The sequence below is a fragment of the Rhinolophus ferrumequinum genome, chromosome 5, assembly GCF_004115265.2.
Source record: "Rhinolophus ferrumequinum isolate MPI-CBG mRhiFer1 chromosome 5, mRhiFer1_v1.p, whole genome shotgun sequence".
Lineage (NCBI taxonomy): Eukaryota > Metazoa > Chordata > Mammalia > Chiroptera > Rhinolophidae > Rhinolophus > Rhinolophus ferrumequinum.
The window spans coordinates 86,085,439-86,101,716 of record NC_046288.1 but is presented as its reverse complement, the minus strand read 5'-3'; the positions used below and the strand labels follow the sequence as shown (position 1 = coordinate 86,101,716).

Genomic DNA, 16,278 nt, shown 5'->3' with positions numbered 1-16,278 from the left:
TATGGCACCAGCTTTTGAGAAAAGAGAAAAGCTTTCATTTGTGAGTTGACCGGTAAGGAGACAAGAGGCGAGGCTCAGATCTGTCTCCCCATCTAGGGTTCAGGGTGGGGTTCTGAGGGTTTTCAGCACCGTTTCTTCCTGGACAGCGGACCCTTCGTTCTGAAAGGGTTCCGGCGTTCAGGTTCCTGTCAAGTCCCGCTCCTTTGGTTCTGGTGGGGGAGCAGTTAAAGTGTCGCGCATCAGTGGGGTATCTGAGGTTTAAACTCGGGTTCCAAAGGCCTTAGAAGCAGGATGGGACCAGTCTGAGCTGGTTCTGAGGTTACAGGGAGGTGTGGGGTGGGCAGGGATAGCTGTGACCTCTGAGTAATTACTGGCCCCTCCAGGAGAACCTTCGACACACAGAGGCCACCAGCCTGCAGCTCCCCGGATACCTGGAACTTTCCTTAGAGTTTTGGGCTTGGAAAGTACTCTTTTGGCACAGCGACCCAGACAGGGAAAAGGGAAGGAAATACATTTGAGGATGTGGCTTTGACATTTTGAGTCCCTCCTGGAAAATGCTGGCCCACTGAGACATGGGACTCTAGATACTTCTTCCTGGTGGCCAGGCCTTGAGAAGTTCCTGAAGGGACGGCCTGTGGGTGGTGAGCCCTTTCGGGGTGGGTGCTGGGAGCATGTCTACGTAACAGCCCTCATTCCTGGCAGAGCTTTGCTGGGCGCTGTCCCTGCGCCAGCCAGCACTCCTCGGAGTGTTCCCCTGCTCAGCCCTCTTCGGGTGTCTTCTCGTCTCTATGCCTCATCTCTGTGCTGCCGTCAAGGTGATTCTTTTCAGGTCAATCTTCCAATTCCCACATTTTCTGTTCCACCTTACGTCTCTGCTAACCTCTCTTTTGATTGTTTAATTTCAACAATTGTAGTTTCCATTGTCAAACATTCTATGGGATTATTTTTCAAATATGCCACTTTATTTCCTCTTTTTTTAATTGCGACTTTTACTTTTTTACAATTTCATAGTTATTTGACATCTGTATGAGGACTTTCCAGTGTCCAATTCTGTCATTGTCAGTTCTGCTGGTTCTTTCCTGTGGTGGATTTTTCCTTGGTTTTAGGGGATTTTTGAATTGTGAGCGCATATTGGCGTGGGCTTATTTTGTGGAACTCCTGTGGGCCTCCGTTGGGCTGCTTTCTCCCCAGAAGGACTTGTGTTGTGGCTGCCTGGCCCCAGGCCTCTGCCAGTGAGTGGCCTGCCCTGCGGTGACACTCAGCCCAGCGTCGGCATTTTTTTGCTGACTGCTCTCCCTTCCCTTCCCTTCTCTTCTCCCTCAGGGACTCCCCTTATTTCTTTGGGATCGGCAGTGTATTAAAAAGCATGTTTGTTACTGTTGTTATTTCACAGTTTTTCTATAAATCTAAAACTGTCCTAAGAGGTAAAGACCTTGAAAAAGCATGCTGATTGAGCTCTGCCTGGGTCTGCTCGCTCTGTGCCGAGGACCCACAGGCTGCAGTCTGCAGCCCCCCCAGAGCCCTGAGCAGACGCCCTGAGCCCGCCCTGCTTGCCACATGGCCCATACCCACCTCCCCGCCTCTCTGTGGGCACCCCGCTGTCAGCCACCACCTTCTTTCGTCTCTGTGGCTTCAGCGACACCCTTCTGTCCTGGGTCTTGTTTCATTTCACTTCATTTTGGGGATGTATGTAGAGATTTTTAGTGCACTTTGTTCCATCTGCTAAAAGCCTACGAATTTAGTGTTAATTCTGATTGTGACATGAAGTAAACTGTGCCCTTCATATAGATAAAGTTTATGTTTTATGATTTATTTTTCAGATTATTATTAATGACAGTATTTCTGGTTTTGCGTGTGGCCTCGCAGATTTTCTTAATCTTGGAATAATTTGCCTTTGATACTGTTTAATGTGTGACATGACTGGAGGTGACTTATTACGAGCGTGGGAGAAAGACCGCTGTCCACGGGCTTTGGTCAGCCCTGGAAGGAGGCCCACCCGCTCTGGGGCGGGGATGAGCCCCATTCGGCTGAGGGCCGATACCCAACGCCTGGCTTGCAGGCCGCTCTTCTGCCTGATGTGTGGGAGATGAGAGTGTGAAAACGGGACACATAACAGTATGTTTTTACTATTGAAAACACATTGATAAGGTGCCAAGAGACAGTTTCAAAGTATTTCTGACCCAGGATTCCTGACGGTTCGAAACAGTGACAGCCCGTCAGGAGGTGGCTTCCTCTCACTGTCTGAGGTCAGACCCTTTCTTGGGGGTGGAGGTGGGGCGCTTAGCTGGCTCCCTGGACTTCAGGTGTAAGTTCCACCAGGTGAGGGCTGAGACCAGGTCTGCTCGGAATGGAGAAGGTCCCCCATCGGCTGTGCCACTTGGGGGACAAGGTTTGGGGGCCCCCAAGGCTGGGGACGGGGCACTCAAGCAGAAAGCACAGAATGCCAGCTGACGTGGGTAGCAGCTCTAGCCACACACACGTGCTCTGGCTCTCCGTGACGGAGGCCACGATGACAAGGGGCGTTCGCTGGAAGCCTGGCTCACCCGGCGGACCTCGGGCCTCGCTCGTGTGCATTTTGGCCGAGGGGTCTTCAACATGACCTCCGCTAGTTGGGGAGGCCCAGGACCAGGGAAGGGGCGCTGTGTGTGGTCACGCGGACGAGGCACCAGCTCTGGTCAGCCAGCTTGTCTAGGCGTCCTTTTCGTCCCACCAGGTGTCACCTGTGCCCTCGACAAAGCCTTCCCCTCCCCCTGCAGAGAGGCTGTGAGTCCATTTCCCACCAGAGCCCTGGGGCTTTGCGGCCACTGAGAAGCGCTTTACTCTTATTTCAGAGCTGGGAGGGTCCCATGTCCCCGGTCTCCTGACCCCAGTGCCTGCACCGAGGCTGCTGGAACCCCCTGCCCCCCAGGCTCCTTATGCCTCCTGGTGTCTGTCACCAGACCCTGTCCTTCTGAGCCCCGGTTCCCGCCCCTTTCCCGACTCCCCCAGACTCTTCCTCCCTCCACATGTCCAGGTGGAAGTGACCTCCCCTCGGGTGGCAGCCTGAAAGCTGAGTGCCCATCTCAGACAGACTTTCTCAGACCCCCCCCGCCCCCCGCCCCCAGCTGCTTGTAGCTCTCAGTGCTCGGAGCTGTCATGCCAGGGCCTCCCTCCACCGCCCGCCTCTTCCAGCACCAGCCTGCATCGAGCCTTGTGGGACGTGTTGGTTCTTGCCCCCGTGCCTCCGAGCCAGCCGCCCTCCTCTCCTTCAGTCTCTCAGCCTCTCCTAGACGCCCTCCTTGAAACGTCTCCCAACCTGCCTGCCGTGGGCCCTCCTGCCCCATTTGGTGGTGGCTGGGCCTGGTGGTCCAGGGTATGGGTGGGCTCACCCATCTCCAGGGAGCTGTTTGCCCTCTCTGGGCCTGGATTCTGCCCTGTAGAGTGGAGGTGACACCAGTTAGCCTGGTGCCCAGGGCGTGAGCGCCAAGCAGGGTGTGTCATGCCCAGGGCACGGCAGACTTGCAAGCCAGTGGCACTGAACGGACTCTGCAGGTCGCCTGCCTCCCTGGTGCTGTGTGTGCCCTCCAGACGGCAGCCCTTGGCTGATGAGATTGGAACGTGTGTGTAGACTTGTCCTCAGTGAGGCTGTGACTAAGGTTGTGATGTCAAACACGGTGGGATTCGTTCTTTTCCAGTGAAAATGACGATGACTTCCGCACGTCCTGCTGTGGCCTGGCTCACTGGCTTGGGTGGAGTTCTCCCAGGAAGTGGGAGCGTAACTCTTGACTCACTGAGGTGTCTGGTTTTCCTGGGACACCGGCACGGAGAACCAGAACCTTCCACAGAAGCTCCCCATTTTGTTCCTCAGATGGATGTGCTTTCTCCTGAATTTGTCATGAGGCGTAATTAACTCATGTCTCTCTCTCTTTTCTTTCAGTCTGCAACTGTATCTGACGGTGGTAAGTCACAATTTCTGATGTATGTTTTTATTATTTTTAATGAAGTTTTCAAATTGTGAAAGTGTATTTACCATTGGCTCACGCCAAAAAGGGGATTTCTTTGCCATTCCCCATCCCCTTGGGGGAGGGTTTTGCCTGGGCTGGTTTGGGGAGCGTTCCCTGGCTCCCAGGTGGCGGCAATGTGTGTGGAAGCCGCTTACCACAGAGACGTGTCATGAACCTGAATTTCAGCGTGATGGCACAGCTGCAGCCGGCGAGGGTGGGGCCGCGCATCCGGCCCCTCACCTGCTCTGGACAAGTCAAAGCCTGCTGTCCCCGGTTGTATAACCAACAAGGGAAGAGTTCAGAGCTCTGGCTGAATTTGAGCAATTCTGGAAATACGGGTGACACTCTCAGCTGCTAAATTTCCCTTTCTGAGGACAAGTGTCAGAGATGAGTTGAGAGTTGTGGGGTGAAGAGGAATCAAAAACTTTGTCTTTAAACAATTTTGTGCACAGGATTGTTTTAATGGGACTGATCCAAAAAGGAAATGGCAGAGAGGTCTTATTTCACTTCAGATTTCTCTGATGTAATGCTTATCGCTTTCGTTCCATGATTTTTAAAAAGCTCTCCAAGGTGATTTGGAGAGTTTCTCCCAAATGTTCCTCGTTTCTTATAATACTGATAGAAGTGCCTTTGCTCACAGGTTGTTTGTTTGTTTGTTTACGTGATTTTAATTAATCTATTCTTCTGTCTTTTGAGAGTTGAATTTTTAAATTTATCAAAAGGTGCCAGCATTTGATTTTCATTTATACGTTGGCTGTGGGTCTGAAGTCCAGGTGACAGCCAAGACTGTCCCAGCAGGGGCATGTGATGAGGCTGGAGGCTGCCCCCTTATTGTAAGTTACAGGGGAGCTGAGTGTGGTCTGGGCACTGGTGTCCACACCGCCGGCCTCCCCATGACCTCAGGAAGGCTTGCTTTACAGGGAAGGGCGCAGCCGGGAGCCCTGTGGTGGGTCAGAAGCTGAGACCAGAGAAGCTTGTGTTTGGGGCTTTATTTTTATCATAAAAGGAATTATGTTGCCTATTTTATGTACAAGGATAACCATGCCATTTAATCTGTCTTAAGCTGGGAGTGGGAATAACTTCCTTAAAAAGAAATAGGACCTGTCACCAAATCCAAGATAAAAGTGAATGGTGTTTATAAGATTCTGTTCACGCTTACCCTTTCTACTGTGCTCTAATTTCTCTTTTCTGGTAAAAGACTCATTTCTGCAGGAAATGTATCAATTTGAGAAGTTTATTTAATATGTTCAGTTTAATCATGAATATTAAGCTTTATTCATCTCTCAAGTTTTCTTCAGTCAGCAACAGATGCAAGAATCGCAGGGAGTTTTATTATAGAGTCCGTTTTATAGTTTTTTACAAAGCTAAACTTCCCAAGTGTAGGAAGCCCTGAGTCACAGCCCTGAGGTCCTTCTAAGGAAGTGGTGCCCTGGCTGGTGGCAGCGGTTCCTCCTCCCCACGGGGGCTGTGTGCCCCCCTGGGCCTGCCTTGCTCCTGCACTTGAGACCCTGGTGCCACTGTGGGGGAGGGGCAGGGGAGAGGCCACTGTGTCATAAGCTTGCCCTGAATTTCAGGAACTGCACCTGACAGCTTACATTTGTTTTCTTTCTTTTTTTACATTTTTATTTTTCCTTCTTCAATTTCTTTTCTGATTATAAGTAAGAAGAAGAAGTTCTCATTTAATTTGTATGTTAGTTCTAGGAGGCATAATACTACATTCTGTCATCTCGATCGGCAAAGACTCTAAGGCAGAAACGGCCCAAGTGGATCAGGGCCGTGTAGACACCAAGTGAAGTGACTGTGCTCAGACTCGGGGTCGCCGACGACAGAGCCGTGGAGGGGCCCCTGGCTGCCGAGGCTCCTGTGCTCTGGCTTCCCACCCGTCTCCCGAAGAGTCCCAGCTCCTCCAGCCCGCTTCCGGGGGATGGGGGACTCCACCCTTCCTGCCCTCCCCGGTAGTGGACAAGAGTCTGTTGAGAGGATCCGGGTGGAAACTCGGGGTGTGTTTCCACAGTGGGATGTTTTTGTCCGAGGTGAGCAGCAGATTCAGCTCACTGAGGGGCCTGGGTCCTCCGGCAGCCGTATCTGTGGGAACACACCCGGCTCCACGCAGTGACTCAGGAGCCCGCTTGGAAAGCAAGCTGCTCGCACGGTGGGATGGTCTGGTCCCCCAGCCTCCCCGTGGCCATGAGTGGACCGCTCACTCAGCAATGTTTGTGTGCCGTCACCCTTGTCAGGGACACAGCTTGGATTCGTGTGGCTGTTGGCTTCCATCTCACACATTATTCTTTTATAACGTGTGTTCTTACGTTTTGTGGCTTTATTTTAAGGAAGTTGGACAATACTATTTTTGTAATCTTTGGCCACTTGAGGTGTGTTTTTCCACTTTCTCCTAAGGAGAGGGGCTCATAATGACTGCTCCCCGTCGACAAAGGCTGCCCGTGACAGAAGGAGTAGCGGTCAGTCTGCAGAGGGCGAACCCGGGCCCGGGCTGAGGTCCAGGTAGGCAGGCTCTGCCTCCAGAAAAGGAAGAACAGTCCAGCATTAGAGAGAGGCTTAAAGATGTAATGCTGTGGCTGTGGGACGTTACTCAGACACTTGTTCACACAGAATGCCCTCGCGTTCAGACACAATGTGAGGGGTCTCGGCAGCGGCCGGGAGGAAGTAGGTGAGACCTTCCTTGCTGGTGGGCGTGTCCGGCTCTCCGATCCTGGCTTCGAGCGGAACAGAGTTCATGGTCGTATTGATCTCTTTTTCTACTTCACTCTGTATCAGCAGCTTTGCCAGCATTCTCCTCCCACCAAGGCACACGTCCTCGAAAGGTCGAGTGTTTTCTGCCATTACTGGATACAGCTTTGGAAGAACTTAGGGGTGTCAGGGAGCGTTCACACAGACGCCCACATTCACTGGCACATGTTGGGCTGTGACCGTGGGAAAGTCTGGCTTCTGGGTCTGTGACACGTCCACGCAACACCTCCACTTTGGCTGCTTCATAAACACACCAATTTATCTTGTCCAGCCTCACTCTCAGCTTTCCCTTCCACGCGTGCTGGTCCCCAACTCTCCCAGTCGCCGTGAGGGCTCGTCTGTGTCCGTGACCTTCCTCACTCCCCACCTCCCGCAGCCCAGCCCTCAGGAGGCTGCAGCTGTGCCCCACTCCCTTCACCTAAACTGCTGCCCTGTTGCAGGTTGCTCCCCCACCTAACCCTACCTGGGTATCGCCGTCCGCCTGCTCAGACTGTCCTCGGGGCTATGCCAGCACTTTCTCAGGCCTCACCAGGAGATGTCCTCCCACCCTGTCTCCCTTCGCCCCTCAAAGGCGCCTGCACTGACCACCAGCCCTTATTCTGAGTATCAGCCCAGACTTCATTTCCTTGCAACATAACTGACAAGGCCTGTCGATTAATTATCTGTCTGTGTCTGGTTTTGCATACTGCCCCCACCCCCAAAAGTGACCTACGAGAAGTTCTGTCGAGTGAATGATTCAGTCAAGGCATTTGCAATGTGCACAGACGTCAGCCAGAGCAGGAAGGGAAGACCGCCACCAGGACAGGGGCTTGCCAAGCTTTTCCTTTTCAGTGAAACCCTCTCAGAAAACAAGCAAACAGCTTAGTAGCGTCCTGTTCAGTGAAACACAGAAGCAGAGCTACCACAGAAGCAGCCCTCATGGGGCTGGGCCAGCCTCTCTGGTGCTGCTTCTGCCCCTGGGCCCGAGGGCCCAAAAACCCCGCAGACCCACTCGGCCTCTTCTTCCCGGTGGCAGCCACGGTCCCCGGCAAGCGTGTCTTCTGTCTCCCACAAGCTGGCACTTATCATCACTTCTCATCTAAGACAAATCATTTTGAAGTAGACGGTAAACTCCATGCTGGAAACTAACAAGCAGTAATTTCTAATGTTTCTGATTATCGTTTTAACATAGAAACTTGAACCTTTTTGACATCAGAAGTAATATCTGAGAAAAAGACATGCACTCAGGGGCTGGCAGGTTTGGGAAGCGGCCGGGAAGGCAGGTTCAGTGGAGCTCCCTGTCCCCTGGCAGCTGGGGAGCCCTGAGTGGCAGAGCCCGTGGAGCTGCGCTGGGTCTCATCTGGCCCGGCACCCGACCTTGACTTTGTAAACTCTGGGTCGCACCTGACCCAGCTCAGTAGCGGGGAGACGGCACTTGCTAGTTAGTTCCTGTGTAACTAGTAGTTGAGAGGTAGTGCCAGCCGGTTAGGGTCATTTCATAATTGTGACCAAAGTGGAAGGCAATTAGACGTGTCACTTAAGCTGATCACCCTTAAATCACTAAGATTATATCGTAAAACTTGGGCCTCGTAGAGACTGTTAAAAAGAAAAGCGCTGTAGTTAAGGTCACGTGCCCTGGGCCAAGCGCACTGCCAGGTCTGCGTGCGCTGTCCTGACGCAGCTCTGGTGTCAGTAACTACTTCCTGCACCAGTTTCTTGTTTCTTTTTCTTTTAAAAATGATTTTTATTTTTTCCCCAGCTTTATTGAAGCATAATTGACAAAACTTGCATGTATTTAAGGTGTATGATGTGGTGATTCGATGTACATGTACGTTGTGAAGTGATCACCACGATCCAGCTGATGTATACTCCGTCACCTATAGAGTCACCTGGGGGTTTTGTAGTGAGAACACTTCAGATCTACTCTGTCAGCAAATTTCAAATGTGCAATCCACTGTTACTCGCTGTGGTCACCAGGCTGTGCCTTAGACCCCGGATTTGTTCATCTTTTCACTGAAACTTTATATATCCTGACCAGCATCTCCCTGTGCCCTCTCCCGTCCTGGCACCCACCGTTCTGCTCTCTGCTTCTACGAGTCTGACTGTTTCAGATTCCATGGAGAAGTGAGGTCATGCAGTATTTGACTTCCTGTACCTGGCTTATTTCACCCAGTGTCGTGTCCTCCAGGTTCATCCATCGTGTCGCAAAGGCAGGGTTTTCTTCTTTTTAAAGCCTGAATGATATTCCGTTGTATGTATCCATAACTTCTTTCTCCATTCATCTGTCAGTAGACGCTTCAGTTGTTTCCATATCTTGACTACTGTGAATTGTGCTGCAATGAACATGGGGGTACAGATGTCTCTTTGGGATGCTGATTTCTTTCCTTTGGATAAATATCCAGAAATGGGATTATTGGGTCATATGTTCTATTTTTAATTTTTTGAACAAGCTCCATACTGTTTTCCATAGAGACTGCACCATTTTGCAATGCCACCAACAGTGCACGAGGATTCCTTTTCTCCACATTTTTGCTGACACTTGTTATCTCTTGTCTCTGAAAACAGATATCCTAATAGGTGTGAGGTGATACCTCATGGCAATTTTGATTGCATTTCCCTGTTGATTAGTGATTCTGAGCACCTTTCGATGTACTTGTTGGCCAACTGTATGTCCTCTTTGGAGAAATGTCTATCTACTCAGGTCCTCTGCCCATTTTCAATCTGGTTATGGGGTTTTTATTACTGACTTGTATGAGTTCCTTCTATATTTTGGATATGAATCCCTTATCAGATATGGTTTGCAAATCTTCTGCAGAGAGCTTTCTGACCACATGGCCGGTACAAGCAGTTTAGACCTGTAGCCCTGGTACTTTCTGAGTGAGGCGCAGGGGCTAGAAGAGGCCATATAGCTCCCTGCAGAGAGCATATGCTGCCTACCGCCCTGTGTCTGGTCCTGTGTCTGACGGGTTGATTTCCATGTTAATGATGCCCCTCCTGGCCAGGCCCACGTGTCCATCTGCAGGAGGCTGGGGGACTGCACAGTGGGCCCAGTGGGAGGACAGGGAGCGCTGGCCCTCACCTGCTCCAGCTGCACACACCCGCATGCTGAGCCTCGGCGAGCGTGCTCTGCAGAAGAAGCCAGACCCCAGAGAGACCGATGGATTCTGTTTTTGCCAGAGGCTGGAATCGAGACGGAGGCCCGGGGAGGCAGGATCGTACAGGGAGAGGCAGCAGCGGTGCGACGGGACCTGTTCTCCAAGTCACCGAACCTTTACTATCTGCTTTATTTTTACAGATTTAATATTTGAGAAGAATGACCTTTCTTGGTAAAGTAATACTTACGCATTATAAATAATTTAAGTAAGAAGAAAAAGTAGAACAGAAAGTGGTTCTAAAAAATCAGCCCAAATCCAACAACCCAGAAAGTTGCACAGCGCCGCAGGTGTTTACACAGAGAGCAGTCCGGGCAGATGGACACAGGTGGGAGCCACGCTAGCAGACGCACCAGGTCGGCAGTGCGGGCCAGGTCTCTCGGTGGTGTCCCCACTGTGGCCTCTGCCGCACTCTGGCTGCTCCTGCGGTTCCCTCAGCTTGTGTCTGCTCAGCTCCCTGTGGGAAGCCTGAACAGCCACCCTTCCTTCTGCTTTCTCCCTCCTCTGCCCCCTCCCCTCCAGGTCTGCATCAGGGACCGCCGTCCACTGGCACGTGTGTGGCTGTAGCGCCATCACCGGAGCCCCCAGGGCACCCAGCCCGGTTCTGTACTAAACGAAGGAGAGAAGGCTTATGTCAGTCCTCTACCAGCCGCCTCTCTCAGGTTCTTTGCTTCACCTGGAAGGTATCTAAGAGCCACTGGCTGTTCTGTTCCTCATGTTTCTGCTGCTTTGAGAAGGCAGGCCGTTCTTGTTATACTCAAAAGGCAATTTGGTGGTAAAGGTCTTTTTTTCTATGTCATTAATTTGATTTTCAGACATATCTTGCCTCTTTACTTTTTATTGGTCCTGTAATAGTCTTGATTGTGTCCTCAATTTGGTTAGTCAGCTTTGCATTCTCCTCTTCTCTTCTAGAATGTGAAGGATTTCTCTTCTAGAATGTGAAGGATTTTAAAGTTCTTAGGCTGTGTTTTCTTCCAGACCAGATTTTATGTTTGCCTTTTGTGTGGTAAATACCTCCTTTCATCCACCCATCCTTCCATGTATCCTTCTACCCCCCGTCCATTTACCTCTCCATCAGTTCGTCCTCCCACCTGCGTATGCCCGCGGTCCCCGTGGTCCCGATCGCTGTGCTTTCTGGGGCTGGCGTTCTCAAGCCCAGAGACACCACAGACGGAGCCCTCTGTGCCAACTGGGGCTCTCCCCACAAGGGTTTATCCTGGACTTCCCCTAGCTTCCTCATTATCCTGCCGGTTTGGTTTTGTTTTAGGAGGACACGGCAAAGTTATACTCAGAGACTGATACTGTCCCTTGTTGCTAGAGCACGTTGCTAGGGAACGAAGGTGCCGGTGTTGGCGGGCAGGCCAGGCTGCTCTGAGGGTTATCATTCCAGGGGACACTGCACAGATTAGCACCCCTGCCAACCAAAGAGTTGCCTTGGCCACAGCAGGAACAGAAATCTCGAGATCTTTGGAGAGCTGTTGAGGTCAGCGAAGTGTGCCTTGCCTGGACCAAAATGCTCGAATAGTGCTCACAAACTCGCAGTATTTATAGTCTAAATGTCCCCTTGCCATAGCTGCTTCTCCACACATTCTTATCGATAAGCCACAATCGGGTCCCTTGGTGAGCTGCTGTCTGCTTATTAATGACAGCAGATGAGACTAGGGTTTCCAAATTCCTGACATTTTGGAACCTTCGGGAATCGAGAACGGGGAAATCGTATTTCCCAAGAATTCTCGAGAATTCCTGAAATAATCTTTTTTATTTAATTTTCGTTGATCATCTGTAATAATGGCTGTAATAGTAAATGTTAATAAACAGAAAAGCCATAGAGAAGGTAGGGCAATCAGGGTTCGTGGCCCCAGCGCAGCCTTTCAGAGGTTTCGAGACACTCCTACATGTAAAATGACAATGCAAAACTTGAGTAAATAAAATTTCCTAAGTGGAGGTTGACCGGAATTTCATGACTAGTGCATCTCTTGCCCTGAGTGCTAAACAGGGGTCACTACGGTGTCATTTTGGCTAGGTTTCTGTTATATTTCAGGTTTTCTTAAAATATAAACAATGTAATTAATACAAAGTTTATTTAACCAAACTTTAAAGTATACAGTGAGTTTTTACATATATCACACAATGTATTAACATTACCAATCTCATATAAATATTTTATTTATTAAACATTAATAGAAAACAAATACAAATATTATTCGTTTGAAAATTTAAAAAATACTTCAATTAGTTTTTATTTGTCATTTTTAAAATGAAACTTTGGGAAACATAGAGCATTATTTGCCCGATCAGACAATCGTGATATTCACTTTGTAACAAATATACTTGATGTGGAAAAATTTCTTTCATTTTCTGTAGACGTTGGTCGAATTGTTATGAGTGCGTCTAAAAGCATCTTCAAGTTGGGAGAGAGAATGAGTTGCTTCATACAAGCTCATTCCTCCCTTAGAGAAGCAAATATTTGGTCTGCATGCAGAGGGCTAGGCTGTGATGTCGAAACTGATATTGCTTTAGTCAGTTCACACTTCGGATCAGATTCTGATTTAATGTCAGAACTCTCTGTAAGGACAGCCTTTATTTCTTCTCTTGGAACTTCTGCTGTAAATGTTCCTTTAAAAAGTCTTTCCATTAATGACTTCGCCAATCGTGCAATTTCATTCTTACTTGACAAGGCAAAAAATCCATCCTCTTCCATCTCACATAGACCGCTAATGTTACTCAAGTACTTTGTGAGACACACAAGATCTCTATTTCTATGTTTAACCAATTCAAATTTTATTTCCTTTAAAAGCATTTGGCTCATTGAAGAATTCTGTTTTTCTAAATTACTGAACAGGAACTTAAAAATTCCTTCACTTGTGAGAATATTAGCTTCTCTATCGCTTAAGGCTTCAACTGCTAATCTTACAGGTTGTAAGCAATTCAACATACATCTCAATATTTCATAATACCTTTCTTTCCATAAGTGATCGAGTGCGGTTGGTACTATCAGCCGTCACTTTGTGGAAACGGTTCATCGTGGAGAACAGAAAACAGTTTGTATTTACACAGAGAAATATTTATTTTCACAACCCAGGATTTGACTATAACATCATATTAAGGTAAACTACCTTAGATTTCCTGAGTTAGTTCACCTGAAGATGACTTTGTAGTCAAATCCTGGGTTGTGAAAATAAATATTTATGTGTAAATACAAACTGTTTTCTGTTCTCCATGATCAAATGTGCTCGATTTACAAGAGTAAAATTAGCTGGTCATGTGATAGCTGATTCTGGTGTCCCGGGTGCATGTCTGGTGGCGTGCAGCATTGTAACACAATGTAACTTTAGATAGTGTAGATAGGAAAAATGTTTAAGAGATACATTGTGAGTAGTACGTTTATTTCCCATTGTGGGTATTACTGGGTTCAAGGAGCTGATTTTCCTGATTTCCCGACCAACTTTTTTCGGGATTTGGGAACAGGAAAGCGAAAAAAATTCCCGAGAACGGGCGGGAAAGAATTCCCGCCCGGAAACCCTGGATGAGAGGATGACATCCTGACATAATTCACTTCATTCTTAATTTACTTCGTTCTTACGTCAAAACATCCTCACTTTTAAAAAGAAGTTATTTTTGTTTTTGTCATAAAAAGTGGATTAAAACAACTTCCCCTAAGTCATAAACAAGTGGATCTGAGATCATATGAAACCAACACACACCACTGCCTTCGCAAGAATGTTCGGGATTTTGTTGACTCAGCTTCCTGTTCCAGGACAACTGCTGGGAACTTGGGAGTGGGTCAGACATAAAAACCTGTCAACACCTTTTTCAAACATGTTTCCTTGGCTTCCCCCGTCCCCTGTATTTCTTACTCATGTCTGAAGCTATGGCATGATACTGTGCCCACTTCTTTGGTTGCTTTTGTTGGGTTTGTAGCTGATTTTCCATTCCCCGTTGCCCCCACCTGTAGTGGGTGTGGGGAAAGGAGTGTCTGTGGGCCTGGTCCAGTGCCTGTACTTACCTGGCAGCTGTCGCGTGCAGGTTTGTTTTGTTTTTAAGTAGAACTTTCAGTAGGAAATGAAAGAGGAAAGGAGGTCGTCATAGCCTGTTGCTTTCCAGACCTCCTTGACCTGCTCCTCTCGGTCCAGGACCTGCTCCGCTGTCTCCGGGGCTCAGCCGGCTCCGCTCCCACAGTTTGAGCACACCTGGCCAGGGCTGAGTATCGCTCACTGGGCTTGGCTGCCGGTCTGGGTCTTTCTGGGTTCTACCCTCTCCTTATCCCCGGGCCGGGTACCTGGTGAATGATGGTAGGCACGGTCTCAGTCAGATCCAGTGCAGGGTCCCCACTTCCCCCTCCAGTCCTGGCGTCTCTCCTTCCTCCCGCCTCAGTCCAACCCCCAGCTCTGTCTGGGTCGGCCTCCAGGCGCTGTTCTCCACGTGCATCACATTCCTAGGAAGCGGTGCTTTCTGGAAGTGGCACACGACCTCAGGTGTTTAGGGTTTGGAGGGCCTCTCCTCTAGTGTCCTCCTGCCTGCCAGAGTAGATGCCACCCACAGGACCACTCCCTGTGTTCCGGTCAGTTGTTCGAGGGCAGTCCCTGACTCCTTCCTTCTGTGCAGCGCCACACACGCCAGGCTGCTGTGACCAGCTTTCCCGGGCTCACACCACACGGCCGTGAAGGGAGGGTGTGGCTTCTGCCCACAGCCGCGCAGCTCACAGGTCGACCTCCGACCTCCGAGGGCCTGGTGTTCTCTGCCGTCCTCGGTGTCCCATCCGCCTGCCAGGCTCGCTGTGTGGGACAGCGCGTGCTGGCCTGTCCCACGGCGGCCTGAACCCGGGGTGCCGCCACTGTTCCGTCCATTGGGGGAGCTGAACTGCATCCATCCTTTAAGTACTGGGTCTTACACTGTGAGAGTGTTGAGATGAGTCTGCCTTCTATACAATTATGAAAGAGGAAGAGAAATGTAAAGGTTTCAGGGCAGGGCCATGGGTATGTGTAGAGAATTCTGGAAATTCATATGTTCCTCATCAGCAAAACAGCAGCCTAATTACACATTCTTCAAAAATGTTTGCTAAATCGTAGAGATGGAATGTTAATTTGTAATTTGCTATGCGAGAGGGGTTGCTTTAACCAGGACCCTTTATTTTGGTTTAATGTATCACATTCTTTATGGTTTGCTTTTGAACTTAAAAATTATACCCAGAATAACATAGTGTACTTAGAGGGTACAAAGCACTAAGTATTTGTAAACACTCGTCAGATTGGAGATTTTCGTTTTTGGAAGCGTGGAGACTTGATTTCCGCCAAGATACCTTGCAGTGTACTGACTTCTTTCCAGTTCTACAAGATATTTGGAGAGAGTTTTTATTAGTAATTATTTATATTGTGGAATTTTTTTCAGGCAAACAGACGTTCAAAAGTAATAAGATCAGTGACCACATACCTACCTCCCAGAAGTAACACATTAACATTTGGGCATATTTTTTCTAAAGCATTAAAATCGCAGTGGTGGTCTCCTTGGTACCCCTCTCCTCCTGTGTCCGTTTCTCCTTCTCTTCCAGAGGCGCGACCTGGAAGATGGTGTGTATCCTTCCCACTGCAAAGGAGCTGATCAGTCTCATTCTAGGGGAAAGCCTCGCTCAGGAAACTGGAGTGTGGGAAACTGGACTGTTGTAGTGCGCGCCCTGGGTGGTGGGCGTAGTGCGTAGTGCGCCCCCGGGAGGGTGGTGGGCGTAGTGCGTAGTGCGCCCCCGGGCTGGTGGTGGGCGTAGTGCGCCCCGTGTTCCCTCGGGAGCAGTTCCCCTACAGCAGCCCCAGGGGCTCTCACGCCCAGCTCTGGATCTGGGACATGGTTACACGAGTGTGTTCACTTGTGAAAATCCAGCGAGCTTTGCACTTACGATTTGTGCACTTTTCTGTGTTCTACTCTAATAATTTACTAAAATAATACTGTTTTATATGTTTGAAGATTTTTACCTGAGGACTTTCAAAATGGTCTGGAAATTTTAATAGATCCACTCTCAGGAGAATATGTGTAAACTTGCTAAGAGAAAGTGTTGCAAATCAGATTAGCCAAAATAATTTAGGGGAAGGTCTAGAAGTAGACCCTGGAGTTGGGGGTCTCAGTGGCTTTCCTCAGGGGCTTTACCTGAGTAGCTGTCCTGCAGATGGGAGGTACTGGTCCCCACCGCCAAGCTGCATAAACTGAGGAGACAGGTGTGCACCTCCCTCCTGCTGGCTGCCAGCAGTTCAATTATGAGGAGTCCTGGGTTGGCTTTGTCTGTCTAGATGCTGTTTGGGGTCTGTCGAGGGTCAGGTATTTTTCGCCCGCCCCACTTTGGGAACTTTAGTTACCAGTATATTAGACCCATCGAGTTTCTCCTGGAGGCCACTGAGGCTTGTTCATTTTCAGTCTCGTTTTCCTCAATA

At 49.3% G+C, this 16,278-nt stretch overlaps 1 protein-coding gene across 10 annotated transcripts in view; it reads left to right on the top strand.

The window, feature by feature from the left end:
• The window catches only part of RGS12 (regulator of G protein signaling 12), a 125,738-nt gene that overhangs the window by 67,067 nt on the left and 42,393 nt on the right, over positions 1 to 16,278 (top strand). For 8 of the 10 annotated variants that reach the window (XM_033105987.1, XM_033105988.1, XM_033105990.1 and 5 more), the window contains one exon: positions 3,917 to 3,938. In XM_033105987.1, coding sequence (XP_032961878.1) covers positions 3,917 to 3,938 — 22 coding nt within the window. Of the gene's footprint in view, positions 1 to 723; positions 816 to 3,529; positions 3,636 to 3,916; positions 3,939 to 16,278 lie in introns of those variants that run through there. The other 2 variants (XM_033105998.1, XM_033105996.1) reach the window with 2 other exon arrangements.